Genomic DNA, 16,486 nt, shown 5'->3' on the forward strand with positions numbered 1-16,486 from the left:
AATCCCTGGGGGAGGGGCTGCAAGTTACAAACTTTGACCAGTGTTTACATATAGTAATGGTTATTGGGAAGTGTACAGACGTTTTCAGGGGGGATTTTATTTTGTTTGGGGGTGGGGGCTATGTTTTATTTTGAGGGGAGGGGGCTATGTTGGAGGATCTTTCCTCGGAGGAATCTGTCATGGGGGAAGAAAAATTCAATGAAAAGGGCGCAGGATTTTCTATCATTACCATAAGAAAACAATGAGAAATAAACATGAAAACGTTTTTTCAAATGAAAGGAAGGAGTAGCATTGAAACTTAAAACGAACAGAGATTATTACGCATGTGAGGGGTTCTAAAAATACTTTAGCATAAAGAGCGAGGTTTTTAGGAGGAGATAAATACCTCGCTCTTTATGCTAAAGTATTTTTAGTAATTTCAACTATTTATTCTACGGCCTTTCTGATTCAGGGGTCATTCTTAAATAATTGGGACAAAACTTACGATTTAGTGTAAAAAGCGAGGTATTAACGAGGGTACAAACCCCCTCGTATACAATAATAAAAATATAAGATTATGAAAGTTTGTTACGTAAGTTAATTCTTAAGTTACGTATATTTTTTACTAATAAAAACATTCGTTAAAAATTAAAAGTTCTAGTTGCCTTTTTAAGTAACCAAAAAATTGGAGGGCAACTAGACCTCCTTCTCCAGCCCTTATTTCTCAAAATCGTCTGATCAAAACTAAGAGAAAGCCATTTAGCCAAAAAAAAAGAATTAATATACAAATTTCATTTTAATAATTTATGTGCGGAGAGCCAAAACCAAACATGCATTAATTCAAAAACGTTCAGAAATTAAATAAAAAAAAATAATTTTTTTAGCTGAAAGTAAGGAGCGACATTAAAACTTAAAACGAACAGAAATTACTCCGTATATGAAATGGGTTGTCCCCTCCGCAATCCCTCGCTCTTTACGCTAAAGTTTAACTCTTTGCCACAATTCTACTTTTTAAAACAATTAAATGGCAAAGTATTCTCTGTCTTCTAACAACAAAAGCAATGTTGAATTTATAGTTGTGTGTTTGATTAGTCTCATCTCCTCATATATACGAAGAATTTTCGACGTGACACCTTGAACTATTTATCTTTTTCCCACTCCACACTACCTTTCTATGACAGATAAATAAAACGTTCAAACTGAGATAAATCCATTTGTTTAAATAGCGAAAACAGGTACAAAAGTCCAGATATTTCAATCACATATACAGGAATCTTCATCAGGAGCAATCCTCAAGCATTAACTTTATACCAATCTATTCAAAGCCTCCCTTTTCGCACCCTCCCAGGAAGTTCTCATTTCCCTTAAATCTTTCTTTACGACATCTTCCAATCCCAGCCATGGACGACCTGTTTTCCGTATAGCCACAGATGGTGGAACGAAAAGGACAATCTTTGTCTATCTGTCATCTTTCATCAGCAGAACTTGCCCTAGCCATCTCATCCTTTCTCTCATTATAACCCTGGAATGTTGGATTAAATTACACTTGTCGCAGAGTCCACTGCTTGAAATACGGCCAGTCATTCGGGTATCTAAATCAATCTGTAGACAATTTCTCTTAGAAACATCTGGCTCTTCTTCCACTTTTCGAAGCACTCATGCTTCAGAACCATATTTGGCCACTGTCATCAATGTAACTTCAAGTATTCTAATATCAGCTCGTAAACTAATCTTCCTGTTCTACCAAACTTTTTTTGACTGTTCACTGTATCCACTGTCTTTACTAAAAATACTACCAAGGTAAGTGAAGCCTTCCATTTGATCGATCTATTCGTTACCCAACGTCACATTTTCATCTTCACTTATTCCTAGCCTTAGCGACTTAGTCTTCTTAACATTAGTTTTCAAACCTAGCACCCTGAACTCACAAAACCTCTAAAGTTTCGTTAATTTTTCCCCGCACTTTCATCTTAGAACTTTCAAGAAGGAAGACTACATGTGAATTTCTGGACTCAGGAAAGGGAAATTAAAATATGAGAGTTGGGAAACGTTTCTTCTAAGAATGTGAATGGTGATCAACTAATTATTAATTAGACAAGAGCAAGAGCTCTAAAACACCTAAAAATGAAATCTTGATGAAAAATGAAAAGGGGGTAGGTGGAAATGGGAGGGGGTAGTAGCCCTCCAATCACTTTGAATCTTAATAAGGGCACTAGAAATTCTGATTATCAGTCCAATAAGCCCTCTTCGAAGTTTATGTGATCACCCTTTCTATATATATATATATATATATATATATATATATATATATATATATATATATATATATATATATATATATATATATATATATACACTATATGCCATCATGGAATAACTTATAACCCTTCCCCCGAAGGCTTTTTGGGGTTTGCCTCCCTCAAATCAAAGACATATTTACCGGTCCTTTCAACTATGTTACAAAAATGGCTATTTCAATATTTTTATTGGATGTGCTTGGGGAAACGGTGGGCGTTGGAGGGGGTTAGTTGCCGTCCAATCACTTTCGACAATTATAAAGGGCACTGGCTCTTTGAATATCCAATCGAACGAGCTGTTTTCCAAGTTTTTACGACAACAAATGGCCATATTAAAAATTCTATAAGATGCAGTTCGGAAAAATACGAGGTGTGTGTGTGTGGGGGGGGATACCCACCCTACGATCACTCTGAGTATGAAAATGGGGACTAAGCTTCTGATTAGCAATCCAAAAAGACCCCTCCATAGTTTGCACGATCTTCTTTTCTGTATCGGGAGCAGGGGGTTATATGGGAGGATTTTTCCACGGAGGAATTTATCATGAGGGAAGAAAATTTGCATGAAGGGGCCGCAGGATTTTCTTTACTAATTTCAACTATTTATTCTACGGCCTTTCTTATTCAGAGGTCAGTTTTAAAGAATTGGTACAAAACGAGGGTACAAACCCTCTCATATACATAATAAAAATATAAGAATATAAAAGATGTTTGTTACGTAAGTTAATTCTTAAGTTACGTACATTTTTTACTAATAAAAACATTCGTTAAAAATTATAAGTTCTAGTTGCCTTTTTGAGTAACCGAAAAATTGGAGGGCAACTAGGCCTCCTTCCCCACCCTTTATTTCTCAAAATCGTCTGATCAAAAATAAGAGAAAGCCATTTAGCCAAAAAAAGAATTAATATGCAAATTTCGTTTTGATAACTTATGTACAGAGAGCCAAAATCAAACATGCATTAATTCAAAAACGTTCAGAAATTAAATAAAAAAACTAGTTTTTTTTAACTGAAAGTAAGGAGCGACATTAAAACTTAAAACGAACAGAAATTACTCCGCATATGAAATGGGTTGTCCCCTCCGCAATACCTCGCTCTTTACGCTAAGGTTTGACTCTTTGCCACAATTCTACTTTTTAAAACAATTAAAAGCTTTAGTGTAAAGAGCTGTGCGTTGACGGGGGAACAGCCCCTTTCATATACGGAGTAATTTCTGTTCGTTTAAAGTTTTAATATCGCTCCTTACTTTCAGTTAAAAAACTATTTTTTTATTTAATTAATATATAGCTTTTTGGTCAGTTGAACATCCCTCTTATCAAGTCCTGCAGGTTTCAAACTTAATACAATTAGCTGTTGCTAATGACATTGCCGGTATATCCTTTTGATAGCCTGTATATGTAAATATTTTTTTTAATTTTCTTCATAATGATCTTAGCTTTGCAATTAGTTGCAATAGCAGTATTTGCAGTAGTAGTAAATTTAGTCGTGGTAGTAATACTATTAGTAGTGTGCATGTATTGTCTTTTGTTCAATTGATCATCCCCTTTAAGCATTCTCAAAAATTTCCAACTTCATAGCCAAACGTATTCTTGAAACTCATTCTTTTGAAAATTTACATGCACAAAGTGTCTTTTGAGTCAGTTCAAATTTTCCCTAAATATCGCTTAAATATTCACCCTTGTAGGCTTAGGCCTTCGTAGGCCTTAATAGTACTAGTATCATAGTAGTAATGGTAGTAGTAGAAAAAGTAGTCGCATTAGTGGCGTTGTATTAGGAGTAGTAGTAACAGAAATAGCAGCAGTATTAATAACAGTAGTAGCATGTACATGTTGCAGTTTAATACCTCCCTCTTGATTCCTCAGAAGTTGCATCTTGATAGGGCTGCAAAAATATTTATCATATGCTCTTTTGACCCCCTTTCGCTGCCTTATTCATCTTAATATTCTTGGCCTTACAAGTAGTTGCAATTGAAGTAGTAGTTGGGATAGTTTAGCGACAGCAGCAGTAGTAGTAGCAGTAAAGGTAGCAGTGGTAGTAGAGTTAGTAGTAGCATGCACGTAATATCTTTTGGTAAATTGATCTTCCCCTTTAAGCATTCTCTGAAAACTCTTATTTAATGCCAAAATCCATTCTTGATACACACACTTTTGGAAATCTCCATACACATAGAGTGTTTTCACTTAGTTAAAATTCCTCCTCAATATTCTGTCCAATTTTCACCTTCATGCGCTTAGTCTTAATAGTACTTATATGATAGTGGTAGTCGCAGTAGTAAGCTCTGGAGTACCAGTAACAGGGTTGTGTTGGTCGTAGTAGCAAAGGTAGTTGCAGCAGTATTAGTAGCATTAGTAGCAGGTACATCTTGCCTTCTGGACAGTTCCACTCAAGAAGTTTTATCTTGATACGGTAATCTGTTTCAAAAATATTGCTGAAACGCCCGTATCATCAATCTATATGCCCAGAGTATGCTTTGATTTGGTTCAACTTTCCCCCCAACGTTGCTTCAAATGTTCATTTCAATATCATCAGCCTTAGTAGTATTCGCTGCAGATGTATTTAGTTGTAACAATGAAAGTAGTATAATTAGTAGTGGTAGCAGTAGTAGTGGTGGTAGTTGTAGTAGTAGTAGCCCACAAGTATTGCCTTTTCGGTCAATTTATTATCTTCCTTATTATATCCTGAAAGTTTCAAATTAGTATGCTCAGTCATTCCTGAATTACACCCTATTGACTACTCGTTTACATATAAAGTGTTTTTATTTAGCTGAACACTTCCCTTGACATTCTCTGAAAGGCTCACCTGAGTGTCCTATCTCTTTGAGGCAGGTAAAGGTCAAACATGCATACCTTTCTCAATAAAATATTCTATATGTAAATAATGAACAAATTGCCTAACTTACAGCCCTTGCCTTGAAATTTGTTGGGTGGGTTTGACATCCCCAAAGACATAATTTATGGATCTTTCAAGAATGCTGAAGAAAAAAGACGTCTAAAAATGTTGATTGGATGTTTGTCATGGAAAATAGTGGGCTTGGGAGGGGATGGTTGCCTTCTAATTACTTTTAGCTCTTAAAAAAGGCTATATAACTTCCAATTTTCAATTAAGTGAGCCCCATTCGAAGTTTAATCGGCAATCTACTGCACAAACTCCTTTTAAGCCCCCATGACATAACTTACAACCCTTGTCCGAGGCTTCTGAGGGGTTGTGTCAACCCTAGAGGCACCTAGGAAGATGTTCTTCGGACTGTTTTGAAAAAAATTGCTCTGTCACAATTTTGGTCAGACAAGTTTAGTAAAAAAGTGGACGTCAGTAGGGCGGGGGTGGTTGCCCTTCGGCACATTTGACTCTTAAAAGGGAACTAGAACTTTTGATTTCCAATTAAATGAGCCTCTTCAAAAGCATACGACCACCCCTTCCATAGAAACCTTATATTCCTCCCGAGTATAGCTTACAGCCCTTCCCCCAGGCTATGGGGATCGTTTTAACCCCGAAGGGCCTATTATTTGATCTTTGGAATATTGTGAACGGAATGGTTATGTTAAAATTTCTACCAGATCCATTTAGAGAATTGAGAAAATTGGGATCGGGGCAATTGCCCTTCGATCACTTTTGAACCTGGAAAAGGGCACTAAAACTTTTGATTTCAAATTAAGTGACCCCCCCCAAAAAAAGGACAGCCTTTTTCCTAGAAAATTTAAATGTTAATAATAGGTGGCTAACGTAACTTATAGCCCTTGCCCTGATGGCTGTGGGAGGGGTCATCATCCCCAAAGACGTAATTAGTGGACCTTTCCACTATTTTGAACAAAATAGTTAACTCGAAATTTTGATTGGAAATATTTGGGGAAATGATAGGCGTCTGGCAAAGGGTGGTTACCCTCCAGTCACTTTTGACTTTTAGAAAGGGCACTAGACTTTATTTATAATCGAATAAGCCTCTTTCGAGGTTTCTACGATAACTCCTTCTATATGAAGTACCCTAATCTTAAAGAAAAAAAAATACATTGTGTCCACATTGCTCTTTATTTAGGCAGTACTATTTTGGCAGCCTCTTAACGGTAATATTTGAATATTATGTGAGTAACCCAGCGTTACATACATGAAGTTGCAGCCATACCTGCAACCACGAAAAAAAATAACTAGGAATTTGAAGTTTCAACTTCAATGGGCACTCCTCCAAGTTCCTTTGGCCACCATAATATGATGTCATGACGTTGCGATTTGTAAAAGATACCAAAAGGAGTTGGAAAAAAACGAGAGCCAAGAGCTCACATGGCACTATTGCACCCTATTGCAGATGTTTCGATGACTTCAGTCGTGTAAAAGACCAAACTCAAGCAGAATTTTCATCACAAAAATAATAATACTCCTCTCCGCCCAACCGAAAGTGTTTAGTAGAAAATACTACTAAGAACTAATTCAACAAAATCAATTTTTGATTAGAAAATGTTCATCAAAAACTTTGACTAAATATTTAAAATTTGGTCAAAAATTCTAAACACAACTGACTATTAAGTCACATCCATATTGGAGTGTCCTGCTTTGTCGGAGAAACTGACAAAGCGGGACGCTAACAATCAATTACAATTATGGATATATACAATTAGGGGACAAAGAATCAGGACTAACCAGACTAAGGGGTAATAGCGCATATATTACCTTGGCTAAGTCCGGGCAACATCTATAAAATGACCAAAAATTAAATAAAAAAAAACAAGTTTTTCAATTGAAAGTAAGGATAAACATTACAACTCAAAATGGACAGAAATTGTTACATATATGAGGGGAGTACCCTTCTCAAATCCCCACTCTTTAGGCTAAAGTTTGACTTTCTGTTTAAATTCTCTAAAAACGACTGCTTAAACACGGGGGCATGTAAAATCAAACAGTTCATGGTAACGAACTGCAGTAAGGAGTGGCCCGGCTCAATAGTAACCGAAACTCTAAAAAATGGAATTTTGATACCAATAGTTGCATCAAATCGCATTTTAATGCTGATTTTAAATATATAAGTTTCATCAAGATTAATTTTACCCATCAAAAGTTACGAGCGTGAGAAAATTTGCCTCATTTATAAAAATAGGGGGAAACACCCCGTAAAAGTCAAAAAATCTTAACGAAAATCACACCATCAGATTCAGCGTACCAGAGAACCTTACTGTAGAAGTTTCAAGCTCCTATCTAAAGGAATGTGGAATTTCGCATTTTTTTTGCCAGAATACGGATCACAGATGCGTGTTTATTTGTTTGTTTTTTTTTCCAGGGGTGATCGTATCGAACCAGTGGTCCTAGAATCTTGCGAGAGGGCTCGTTCTAACGGAAATGAAAAGTTCTAGTGTATTTTTTAAGTGGCCAAAAAAATTGGAGGGCACCTAGGCCCCCTTCCACGCTAATTATTTTCTCAAAGTCATCGAATCAAAATTCTGAGATAGCCATTTCATTCAGCGTAGTCAAAAACCTTATAACTATGTCTTTGGGGACGACTTACTCCCCCACAGTCCCCATGGGAGGGGCCACAAGTTACAAACTTTGACCAGTGCTTACATATAGTAATGGTTATTTGGAAGTGTACAGACGTTTTTTGGGGATTTTTAGTTGGGGGGAGGGTGATAAGAGGAGAATATGTTGGGGGAACTTTCCTTAGAGAAATTTGTCATGGGGGAAGAAAAGTTTCATGAAGGGAGTGCAGGATTTTCTATTATTATTAAAAAAAAAAACGGAAAAGATAAATATGAAAAAGTTGTTTCAACTGAGAGCAAGGAGAAGCATTAAAACTTAAAACGAACAGAAATTATTACGCATATGATGGGCTCACTTCCTACTAATACCTCGCTCTTTACGCCAAAGACTTTTTAGTAATTTCAACTATTTATTCTATGGCTTTTGTGATTGAGGGGTCATTCTTAAGAAATTGGAACAAAATTTAAGCTTTAGTGTAAAGAGCGAGGTACTGACGAGGGGGTGAACCCCTGCATATACGTAATAAAAACATGAGAATACAGAAGTTCGTTACGTAAGCTAATTTGTAAGTTACGTATATCTTTTACTAATAAAAACATTCGTAAAAATTAAAAGATCTTGTCACCTTTTTAAGTAACCAAAAAATCGGAGGGCAACTAGGCCTCCTCTCCCGCTCCTGTTTTTCTCAAAATCATTCGATCAATACTAAGAGAAAGCCAATTAGCCAAAAAAATAATATGCAAATTTCGTTTTAATTCTGCAAAGAGCCAAAATCAAAACATGCATTGATTCAAAAACGTTCAGAAATTAAATAAAAAAAACAAGTTTTTTTAACTGAAAGTAAGTAGCGACATTAAAACTTAAAACGAACAAAAATTACTCCGTATGTAAAAGGGGCTGCTTCCTCATCAACGCCCCCCTCTTTGCACTGTTAAATAAAAAAAAACAAGTTTTTTTAACTGAAAGTAAGGAGCGACATTAAAACTTAAAACGAACAGAAATTACTCCGTATGTGAAAGGGGCTGCTTCTTCATCAACGCCCCGCTCTTTACGCTAAAGTTTTTTACTGTTTTATAAAGTAGAGTTAAGAGAAAGAGTCAAACTTTAGCATAAAGAGCGGGGCGTTGATGAGGAAGCAGCCCCTTTCATATACGAAGTAATTTCTGTTCGTTTTAAGTTTTGATGTCGCTCCTTAATTACCGTTAAAAAAACTTGTTTTTTTTTTGTATTCAATTGAAATGAGAATCATTCTTAAGGCACTAAAAGATTAGCGTAGCGAGAGAAATATTTAGGAGGGGGAAGCCCCCATTATATACGGAGCAGTATGTATTTGTTCTAAGTTTCAATGTTGCTCTTTACTTTCAGTTGCAAAAACGTTTCCTTTAAAGCGCCGAACTTCATTATTAATGTCTGTGCATTGTAATAATTCAGTAAACATAGAACTAAGTAGAGTTTTTATTTTCCTGTTACTACCTTCCCAAATTCTATGCTTGCAAAGATGATCCAAAAAAGCCCTAAGGTCAAGACGACTCTTACATTCACATATGATTTTCAAGAATCTTCTTCCACGACGAAGCAATTGTCCTTGGAAGAAGAGCAACTATTATTTTGACTATATAAGCAAACCTTAAGATGTTAATGGCATCAGTTTTTCATTGATAAAGCAATATGAAGGTCTTTGTAAGTGTTTTTTTTTCGTTATTTTTTTCTGGTTTATCTGCAGGAGTCTTAGCCCCAAATCATTCGATATTAGCCGTACCATTCAATATTGCATGGACCTTTAAAGAAAGGGGGTGGATCAGCGCATTTCCGTGTTGGGTAGTTCAAAATGTGCATATTATATGGTTAAGTAATTTTGGACCCTATAATTTGCTTTTAGAAAAATGTCCCTAAGGGAGCAAGTTCTCAAATTTTTCTTGGGGTGTTTCTTCCCACCTCGCGTAGCCTTTTATCGTTTGGCAAGGGTGTATGTGTATCGCTTGAATACGAGGCTGGTAGAAAAAACAACGCCAATATAATTAAACTTTGTTAATTAATTATATTTAGTTTAATTTTTTTCAAAATATCAAACCCTCAATAAACCCCCAAGGTGTTTGTAGTTTCTTGACTTCTTTCTTTAGTTTAATTATTCTGCTTAAAGTAGCAATAAAAGCCTTGCAGAAATCTTTCTTGCATTTTATGGGTTCATTTAAAATTCTAGCTGTATATTAGAATCATATACTGCTTAAGCTTTAAAAGTATCAATTATTGCTATACCTCATAGGTAATATTTGAAGAGAAGATCATGTGCCCGAACCACCCTGAGAGGGTTTTCTAGAGAGGCGGGCTGTTAGCCCCAACATAAAAAGTTAAATTCAAAGTGACTCGAGAATGACTATTAAATTCAAATTGATCAGGTCCGAAGTTCGCAAGGACATTTCCAAGAGGACAGGGGTAGTTGTTACCATGAGCTTTATTTTTACCAAGATTTAAATAGCCATTTTTATAAATCCCTCCTTGTTTCTCAGGGGGAAGCATTGCCCAGAAGCACCCCTTATGCCGACGTCCATGATCCAAGACCCTCGTGAAACTCGCAATTAAAGCTATAAACCCTAGATGTTAAATTTGTATGTATCTTTTCTTTTACATATAGTGTATTCAACGTAATACGTAATAGTAATACGTAATAAGTAATAGCGTAAGTCTACCGTTGTATTGCAAATGATCTATTTCATAAGCATTTTGAGCAGCATCTTTTAGTTTGACCATAACTGAATATATTGGAAAAAATAGCTAAATATATTCACACTTAGAGACATTAAAATTCTGAAATTTATAAAATGGCTTTATGGCTGAAACACAAAATTTCTCTTTAGCCTTGATTAAAGTTCAACGTTAAAAAATAGTGTAAGAAATAGGTGAACTGTATGGAAACTATAAGAAATAGTAGTAAAAATTGTATAAATTTCAGTATTTCAGGGATGGAACGGGTCAGAAGCCCTTTCCCTTATGTACTGGCAGAACAAATATATTGAGTTTATTTGTTGTATGGATTTTCTTCTTATTTTTTGCCAGATTTTTTACTTTATAACCAATTGAATTTAGTTGATACATTTTAAAAGAATTTTGTAAACCCTCCTACCTCCCCCTCTAGAAAAAAATAAATCCCTGAGAATGAACCTAATTTATAAAACTGAATCTTATTTGCAAAAGCTAAGCACAAACAAGTTTGAAAAAAGCGAATGTTGGCAGGAACCATTAGTAAATTGAATGAACCCTTGGTCAAGGCTCTGTTTACATTGGTATCCAGTTTGTTATGAATGAATCAAGTTGCGGTACAACCAGTTTTAAAACCAGTTTAGAGATAGTAAAAAGGGAGGTCATTACGCTCATTAGGAATATTTTTACTGGTCGGCTGTGATGATTAAAAGTGCGACGCATGCCATTCTTGTAACTTTTCAGGAGAGCCAAAAACGCAAAAGAGGCTTATGTCTCTTTCAATTGTCTATTTTTTGGCGTATGTCTCCTTTTTCCTTGAAAAATAAAGGAGACAAATGCCAGGTTCCATGTTATAGCTCCATAAGATATCCTCTTCTGTCTTTTTGAATTACAACAAGACTTAAAAAAAAGAGACATACGCCACTTAGAGGCTTATATCTCTTTCTATCTTTATAACGTTACAAGATAGGACCATTCTGACTTAACCATTCGATTCCTCGTGCTCAGTTAATCCATGACACATACATAACTCATTTTTGACCCAAAACGGCATATGTTGCCCTTTGAATTATCACATTAGAAATTTGTTTAAAATTCCCCGACTTCGTTGGTATCTTATCGAGAAAAGAAGGGACGAGGGTGAGGGGATGTTTATTGCAGTATATACAGTAGGATTTACTTGGATACCTATTTAATTTGAATGATTATTTGGTAGGGGGGCAGTTGGGGGAGGGGCATTTGCCATCCTAGATTCTTAACAGTGTCTTCTGCATGTTCATTGAGGAAACTGAAATTGAAAAAAAAACGCTTGGATTTTTAAATATACCTCGTTTTGTATCTTTAATAAGAAAAAAAAATGAACTCATCAATATAAGTTATAAATATATTGGTTGCACTAATAGCTTAGTTTAGCTACAGTATTTAAATAGTGAATCCAATTAGTCAATGGTATGAAATTGGTAGGCCTATTAGCAATATTCTCAGCATAGGTCTAAAGAAAATTGCTGGAAGTTCATGACACTTAGTTATTGATTAATTAATTAATTGGCTAAAGATATTAATTGATAATAGTATCTGTTTACAATCAATAGGACTTAAAGAAAGTGATTTTGAAAAACAACCAGATAGGTTTCCCATGCTTTACATATTTTATGCGTGACCTGATTTAGCATAATTTCCTACTTCAGATACGTGTATAAAGTAGATAATTTAGGCGGAATAGCCCTGAAGAACAGATTCCACGAGACACTATCATTAAGGTTGAACTTGTCTAAAGAAAGTTGTTAGAGTAGTTATGAATGTAGCTAAAATGGTAATTGGTATACCAATCTCAGTGGCTTCAATAGGAGGGGAGAGGGAGGGCATGTCTCCCACTAGATTTTTTTCTCTTTCTCCTTTTCTATCTCATCATCTTGTTATGAGTTGTGCAGACGTGAATACAGCAATAAAATTGACTAAAAAGCAATTTGTGGACAAATATTCAATACTACATATTAGAGAAATTTCAAAACTGGGTAAAAATTTTACCACTTAGTGGAAACGGTTTAAGCTGGGTAAAAGAGATGAATTCATTCAAGAAGTTCCTTTGTAATATATCTTACGAGATAAGAGGTAAGTAAGGTAGGTAGAGATGGCATCAACTAAGGAGAGACAGCAGGTAGACAGTTGATACAATTTTTTTGGATCTGGAAGCCGCAGCCTGACGGTATAACAGTAAAATATTCTTTTCACATGGTAAATAAAAAGAGCACTGAAGGAATTTAGTGCCTTTGCTCTGAAGAGAAGGTTTATTACTCATAATCAACAGCAAAAAAAAAAAAAAAAAAAAAAGATTTGGTTCCATCCCGCTTTCAAGAGCTATAATGAGAGAAAAGTCGAAATTGCTAGGAAATATTCAACTGACGGCGAATTGCCAAAGATCGTCCTTTTGGGCCAACAATCTAGGGTCAAGCGGAAAGAACGCTGGTTCCCAATAGGGCGGGAGTAGGTCGCAAGGAAGAATTTAAGGAAAATTGAAAATTTTTGGGAGGTTTTAAAGAGGATGAGTTTAAATAGACTAGGGTGGGAGAGAGGTGGGTGTAACTGTATTGGCCTCAGGTGACTGAGTGCTGTAGTGAGTAGTAATATTAGCATAAAATTGAGTCATTGCGAACGAGCAAAGCATAATGAGTGATTTAGTCATAAATTTCTGTTTTAGATTGTTATTGCCGCTGTGTTAGCCCTATCCTGTGCTGCTCCTCAAGACGCAGCCCCTGTACAGATTGTTGAACAAGAACAGGAGGTTAACGGAGATGGAAGCTACCAATTTTCGTAAGTTTTTAGCTTATGGTTTTTTGCGTGTCTTTATTGTTGGAGGAAATCAAAGGGGCTGAGTTTGCCCCAATGGCTTTTATTCTATGAAATTCACTCGCTGTTAATTAGTTATAATTACTAATATTATTACCACCCTCGCTATTAACAGAAAACACTAATTTTAATGGTCTTTTTTCCTAAAAAAAAAAGAAATCGTGAAAAATTGTTTATTTTCGATTTTAGTATCAAATTTTGTATATTTTTTGTGAATGTTTTTTTATCAAATAAGTTCGATAAATACAACTCAAAACTATGCAGAATTAATTGAACCTAGCAAATCAATAGGGCCTACTATTGGACTAATATCAATATCAAAAGTAGCTTAGAAATACGGCACTAACATGATCAGAGAATTTGCCAATTTTCTTTGTTCAACACATAACTAGAAACGATTAACTAGAAACAAACCAAAATGTGTTATTCAGTAATGGAACTGCAAGGCCACTTTAAAACGAAGAGTTCGATGTGGCGTCAATGACTGTCCTCTACAGGTACTTCCACTAGAGGATCCAGGGGAGGGGGCTCCCAGTATTTTTCTGGTCCCCTCATCGTGTGTTTTATTTCTGCTTTTCACTACATTAAAAAAAACTTGTCAATTCGGTAAATTATTGGCGCCTTTGTGAAATTGGTTCCCCCCCAAGATCCAAGATTTTGCTCTAGATCCACTTCTTGGGTACTTTTTTCGAACTTTACCTCATCGCACCGCCATTTTTTAGTATTTCAAAATAAACCTGCTAGCACACAGCTTACTCGTAATGCCTGAAGCTGGAAACATATGGGAAAGAGTACTTGAGCACAGTTTTGTTTTATCCTGCAACCGTGTTTGGAATTGTTCCTCTGGGGGTGGGGGGTTGAGTTTTCCAAGCCTATCTGTTGAATCATTATATAGAAGGTTTGATAGTTGCAGACAATCGACGTCATTAAAATGAGCCATTTTCATCACATTTTTATGTTTTCACAAACAGGTCAAATAAGTTTTTAAGTCACTTTTTTAGAAGAGGGGGAATAGGAACCACAGGTCTGAATATTTTCTCAGTAAATGAACTGTTTTTATAGGTTATCGTTGCCTTAATCTTGTGATTGTTTTATTAGTTTTGTACACTCCCTTCTAGATGACACTTAGGGGTAGTTTTCCGTCAATTTTGCATAAAACGACCAATGCTTGTAGTATCTCTCTCTCTGCCCTCTCTATTTCTCTTTCTCTCTCCCTCTCTCTCTCTCTCTCTCTCTCTCTCTCTCTCTATATATATATATATATATATATATATATATATATATATATATATATATATATATATATATATATATATATATATATATATATATATATATATCTCACAAATATAAGTAACCAAAAAGCTAAGAGATCCACCAATTATATAGAGAAATCCTACTACTTCTTCCGGAGTTTTACTAAAACCGCATATGATCTTTTCCTATTTCAAACTATTTATAATTTTGGAAAAAAAATTTCTGTCTAACTTTTATGAAAATTTTCACATAGCTCACATAGAGCTTTCACTTGGATAGTGGATGTGGGATTGTTAGCTTTGTCAGAGGAAGGTCAGAATCAGGGTCAGAGGAAGCCAAGAATTTGCCTTAATTTCCTCATTTGCCAAGCCTCCCCCCCTTGAGGATTGTCTGAATTACCCTTCTCTCCAAAAATTTGGAAAAATAGTGGCCTATAACTGAACATATTCACGTTTTGGGAAATCTATTTTTAAACCGTCCAGGTAATCTTTCTTCGAGTGGGGAGGAGGAGGAAAATCAAAAAATTATAAAATATGTAAAATTTTGCCCTATTCTTCCCAAAACTCTTTTAGAAAACCAAAAAATTTTACAAAACAAAATATTTTCAGCCATTGTATTAAAATTTCCAAGGGAAGAATTCTCTCCCCTCATATCTCCCTCTATGTGTAGGTATTTGTATGCATAGCCACATCGGAACCAACTATTGGGCTAGTAAGTAAAATAAGAGCTTAATTTCGTAGTGTTAAAATTGTAACCGCTAATAAAATAATTATTGTTGTATAATTACGTGGTAAATAAAACAAAAAGAGATAGCGGAGAAACGGTGGCCTTGGTAGGCCCGTAATCTGTCCCGCAGAGAAATAAATAATGCATTGTGCCCACATCGATCTTAACTTTAGCAGCGCTACTGTTGAGCGCTGCCCATGATTGAGGTCGTACTTGATTTCTTCTCGTATTTGGATTGCCTCTCCAACAGGTTTCGGGTTTCTTCTTCGGGCTTCAGGGACCTTCTCCAACGTTAATCCTAAAAGACCCCTATGATAATGTAATTATGTCGTGTTTTTAACGCATCTTTATATGGTATTAACCACTGATTAAAAACAACTCATTTTTCACTTTTTTATTTGTTTGATTGTAATTTCGTTACATTATAGCTTCAAGACAGAAGATGGTGTTTCTCGTTCAGAATCTGGTGTTATCAAAGAGCTTCCAGGTGATGAAGATGGTGATCTAGGAGTTTCTCAAGAAGGTAGCTTTTCTTACACAGCCCCTGATGGACAAGTTATTACTCTGACATTCACTGCTGACGAAAACGGATTTAACCCCACTGGTGATCATCTTCCTCAGCCCCACCCTGCCATCCTTCGAGCATTGGAATACATCAGAGCCACCAGTCAACGAAAATAGATACCACATGAAAGGTCTCTTTGTTAAAAATGTAAATATAAATTTTTAAAATTTTTATAAAAAGGAAAATAAAATTATTACAAATGTATCATCTGTGTTTTATTCAACAATTTAGTTCCATAGACAGTAGAATTTCAATCCTGCAATTTATCAATACACGGCTTCCGTCGGCGCAATCTTATAAAGTATTTTACGGGTTCAGTTGAAAACTATTATCTTGTGGTTGCCAGTTACCTTTACTTGTCTTATTATTTAGCTCAACGTACCCTGTAGGTTCATCTTAATAAGGGTAGCTGTACCCAAGATATTACACAGAGAAGCCCTTTTGATGACCTGGATGCACAGTATTTTTTTTAGTGTTTCCTCAGTGTTACCTGGGAGTTTCAACCTAATATCCTAAACTGTTCCTGAGGTATTACAGATATGCCATTTTGATAACCCGGATGCACTCAAAGCATTTTTCTTTGGTTTAATACCCCCGTCAATATTCTCTGAAAACTTCAACTTAATACCCTTAGTCATTGGTGAAATATAGCAGATACGCCG

The 16,486-nt window shown here is 35.6% G+C and overlaps 1 protein-coding gene across 1 annotated transcript; it reads left to right on the plus strand.

Annotated features, from left to right (window-relative positions):
• Nucleotides 1–9,262: 9,262 nt before the first annotated feature.
• On the plus strand, nt 9,263–16,028 carry LOC136043899 (pupal cuticle protein 20-like). Its single transcript, XM_065728925.1, has 3 exons — nt 9,263–9,412; nt 13,128–13,240; nt 15,688–16,028. Exons 1-3 carry the CDS (start codon nt 9,401–9,403, stop codon nt 15,938–15,940), a joined length of 378 nt encoding a protein of 125 aa, XP_065584997.1. The 5' UTR covers nt 9,263–9,400; the 3' UTR covers nt 15,941–16,028.
• The last annotated feature ends 458 nt before the right edge of the window (nt 16,029–16,486 follow it).

Source organism: Artemia franciscana, chromosome 2 (assembly GCF_032884065.1).
Source record: "Artemia franciscana chromosome 2, ASM3288406v1, whole genome shotgun sequence".
NCBI classification, from domain to species: domain Eukaryota; kingdom Metazoa; phylum Arthropoda; class Branchiopoda; order Anostraca; family Artemiidae; genus Artemia; species Artemia franciscana.

Bases quoted from the DNA above. Each gene is read 5' to 3' on its own strand.
- LOC136043899 (XM_065728925.1), top strand. The intron at 13,241-15,687 runs GTAAGTTTTTAG...GTTACATTATAG, and splicing joins GATGGAAGCTACCAATTTTC to CTTCAAGACAGAAGATGGTG.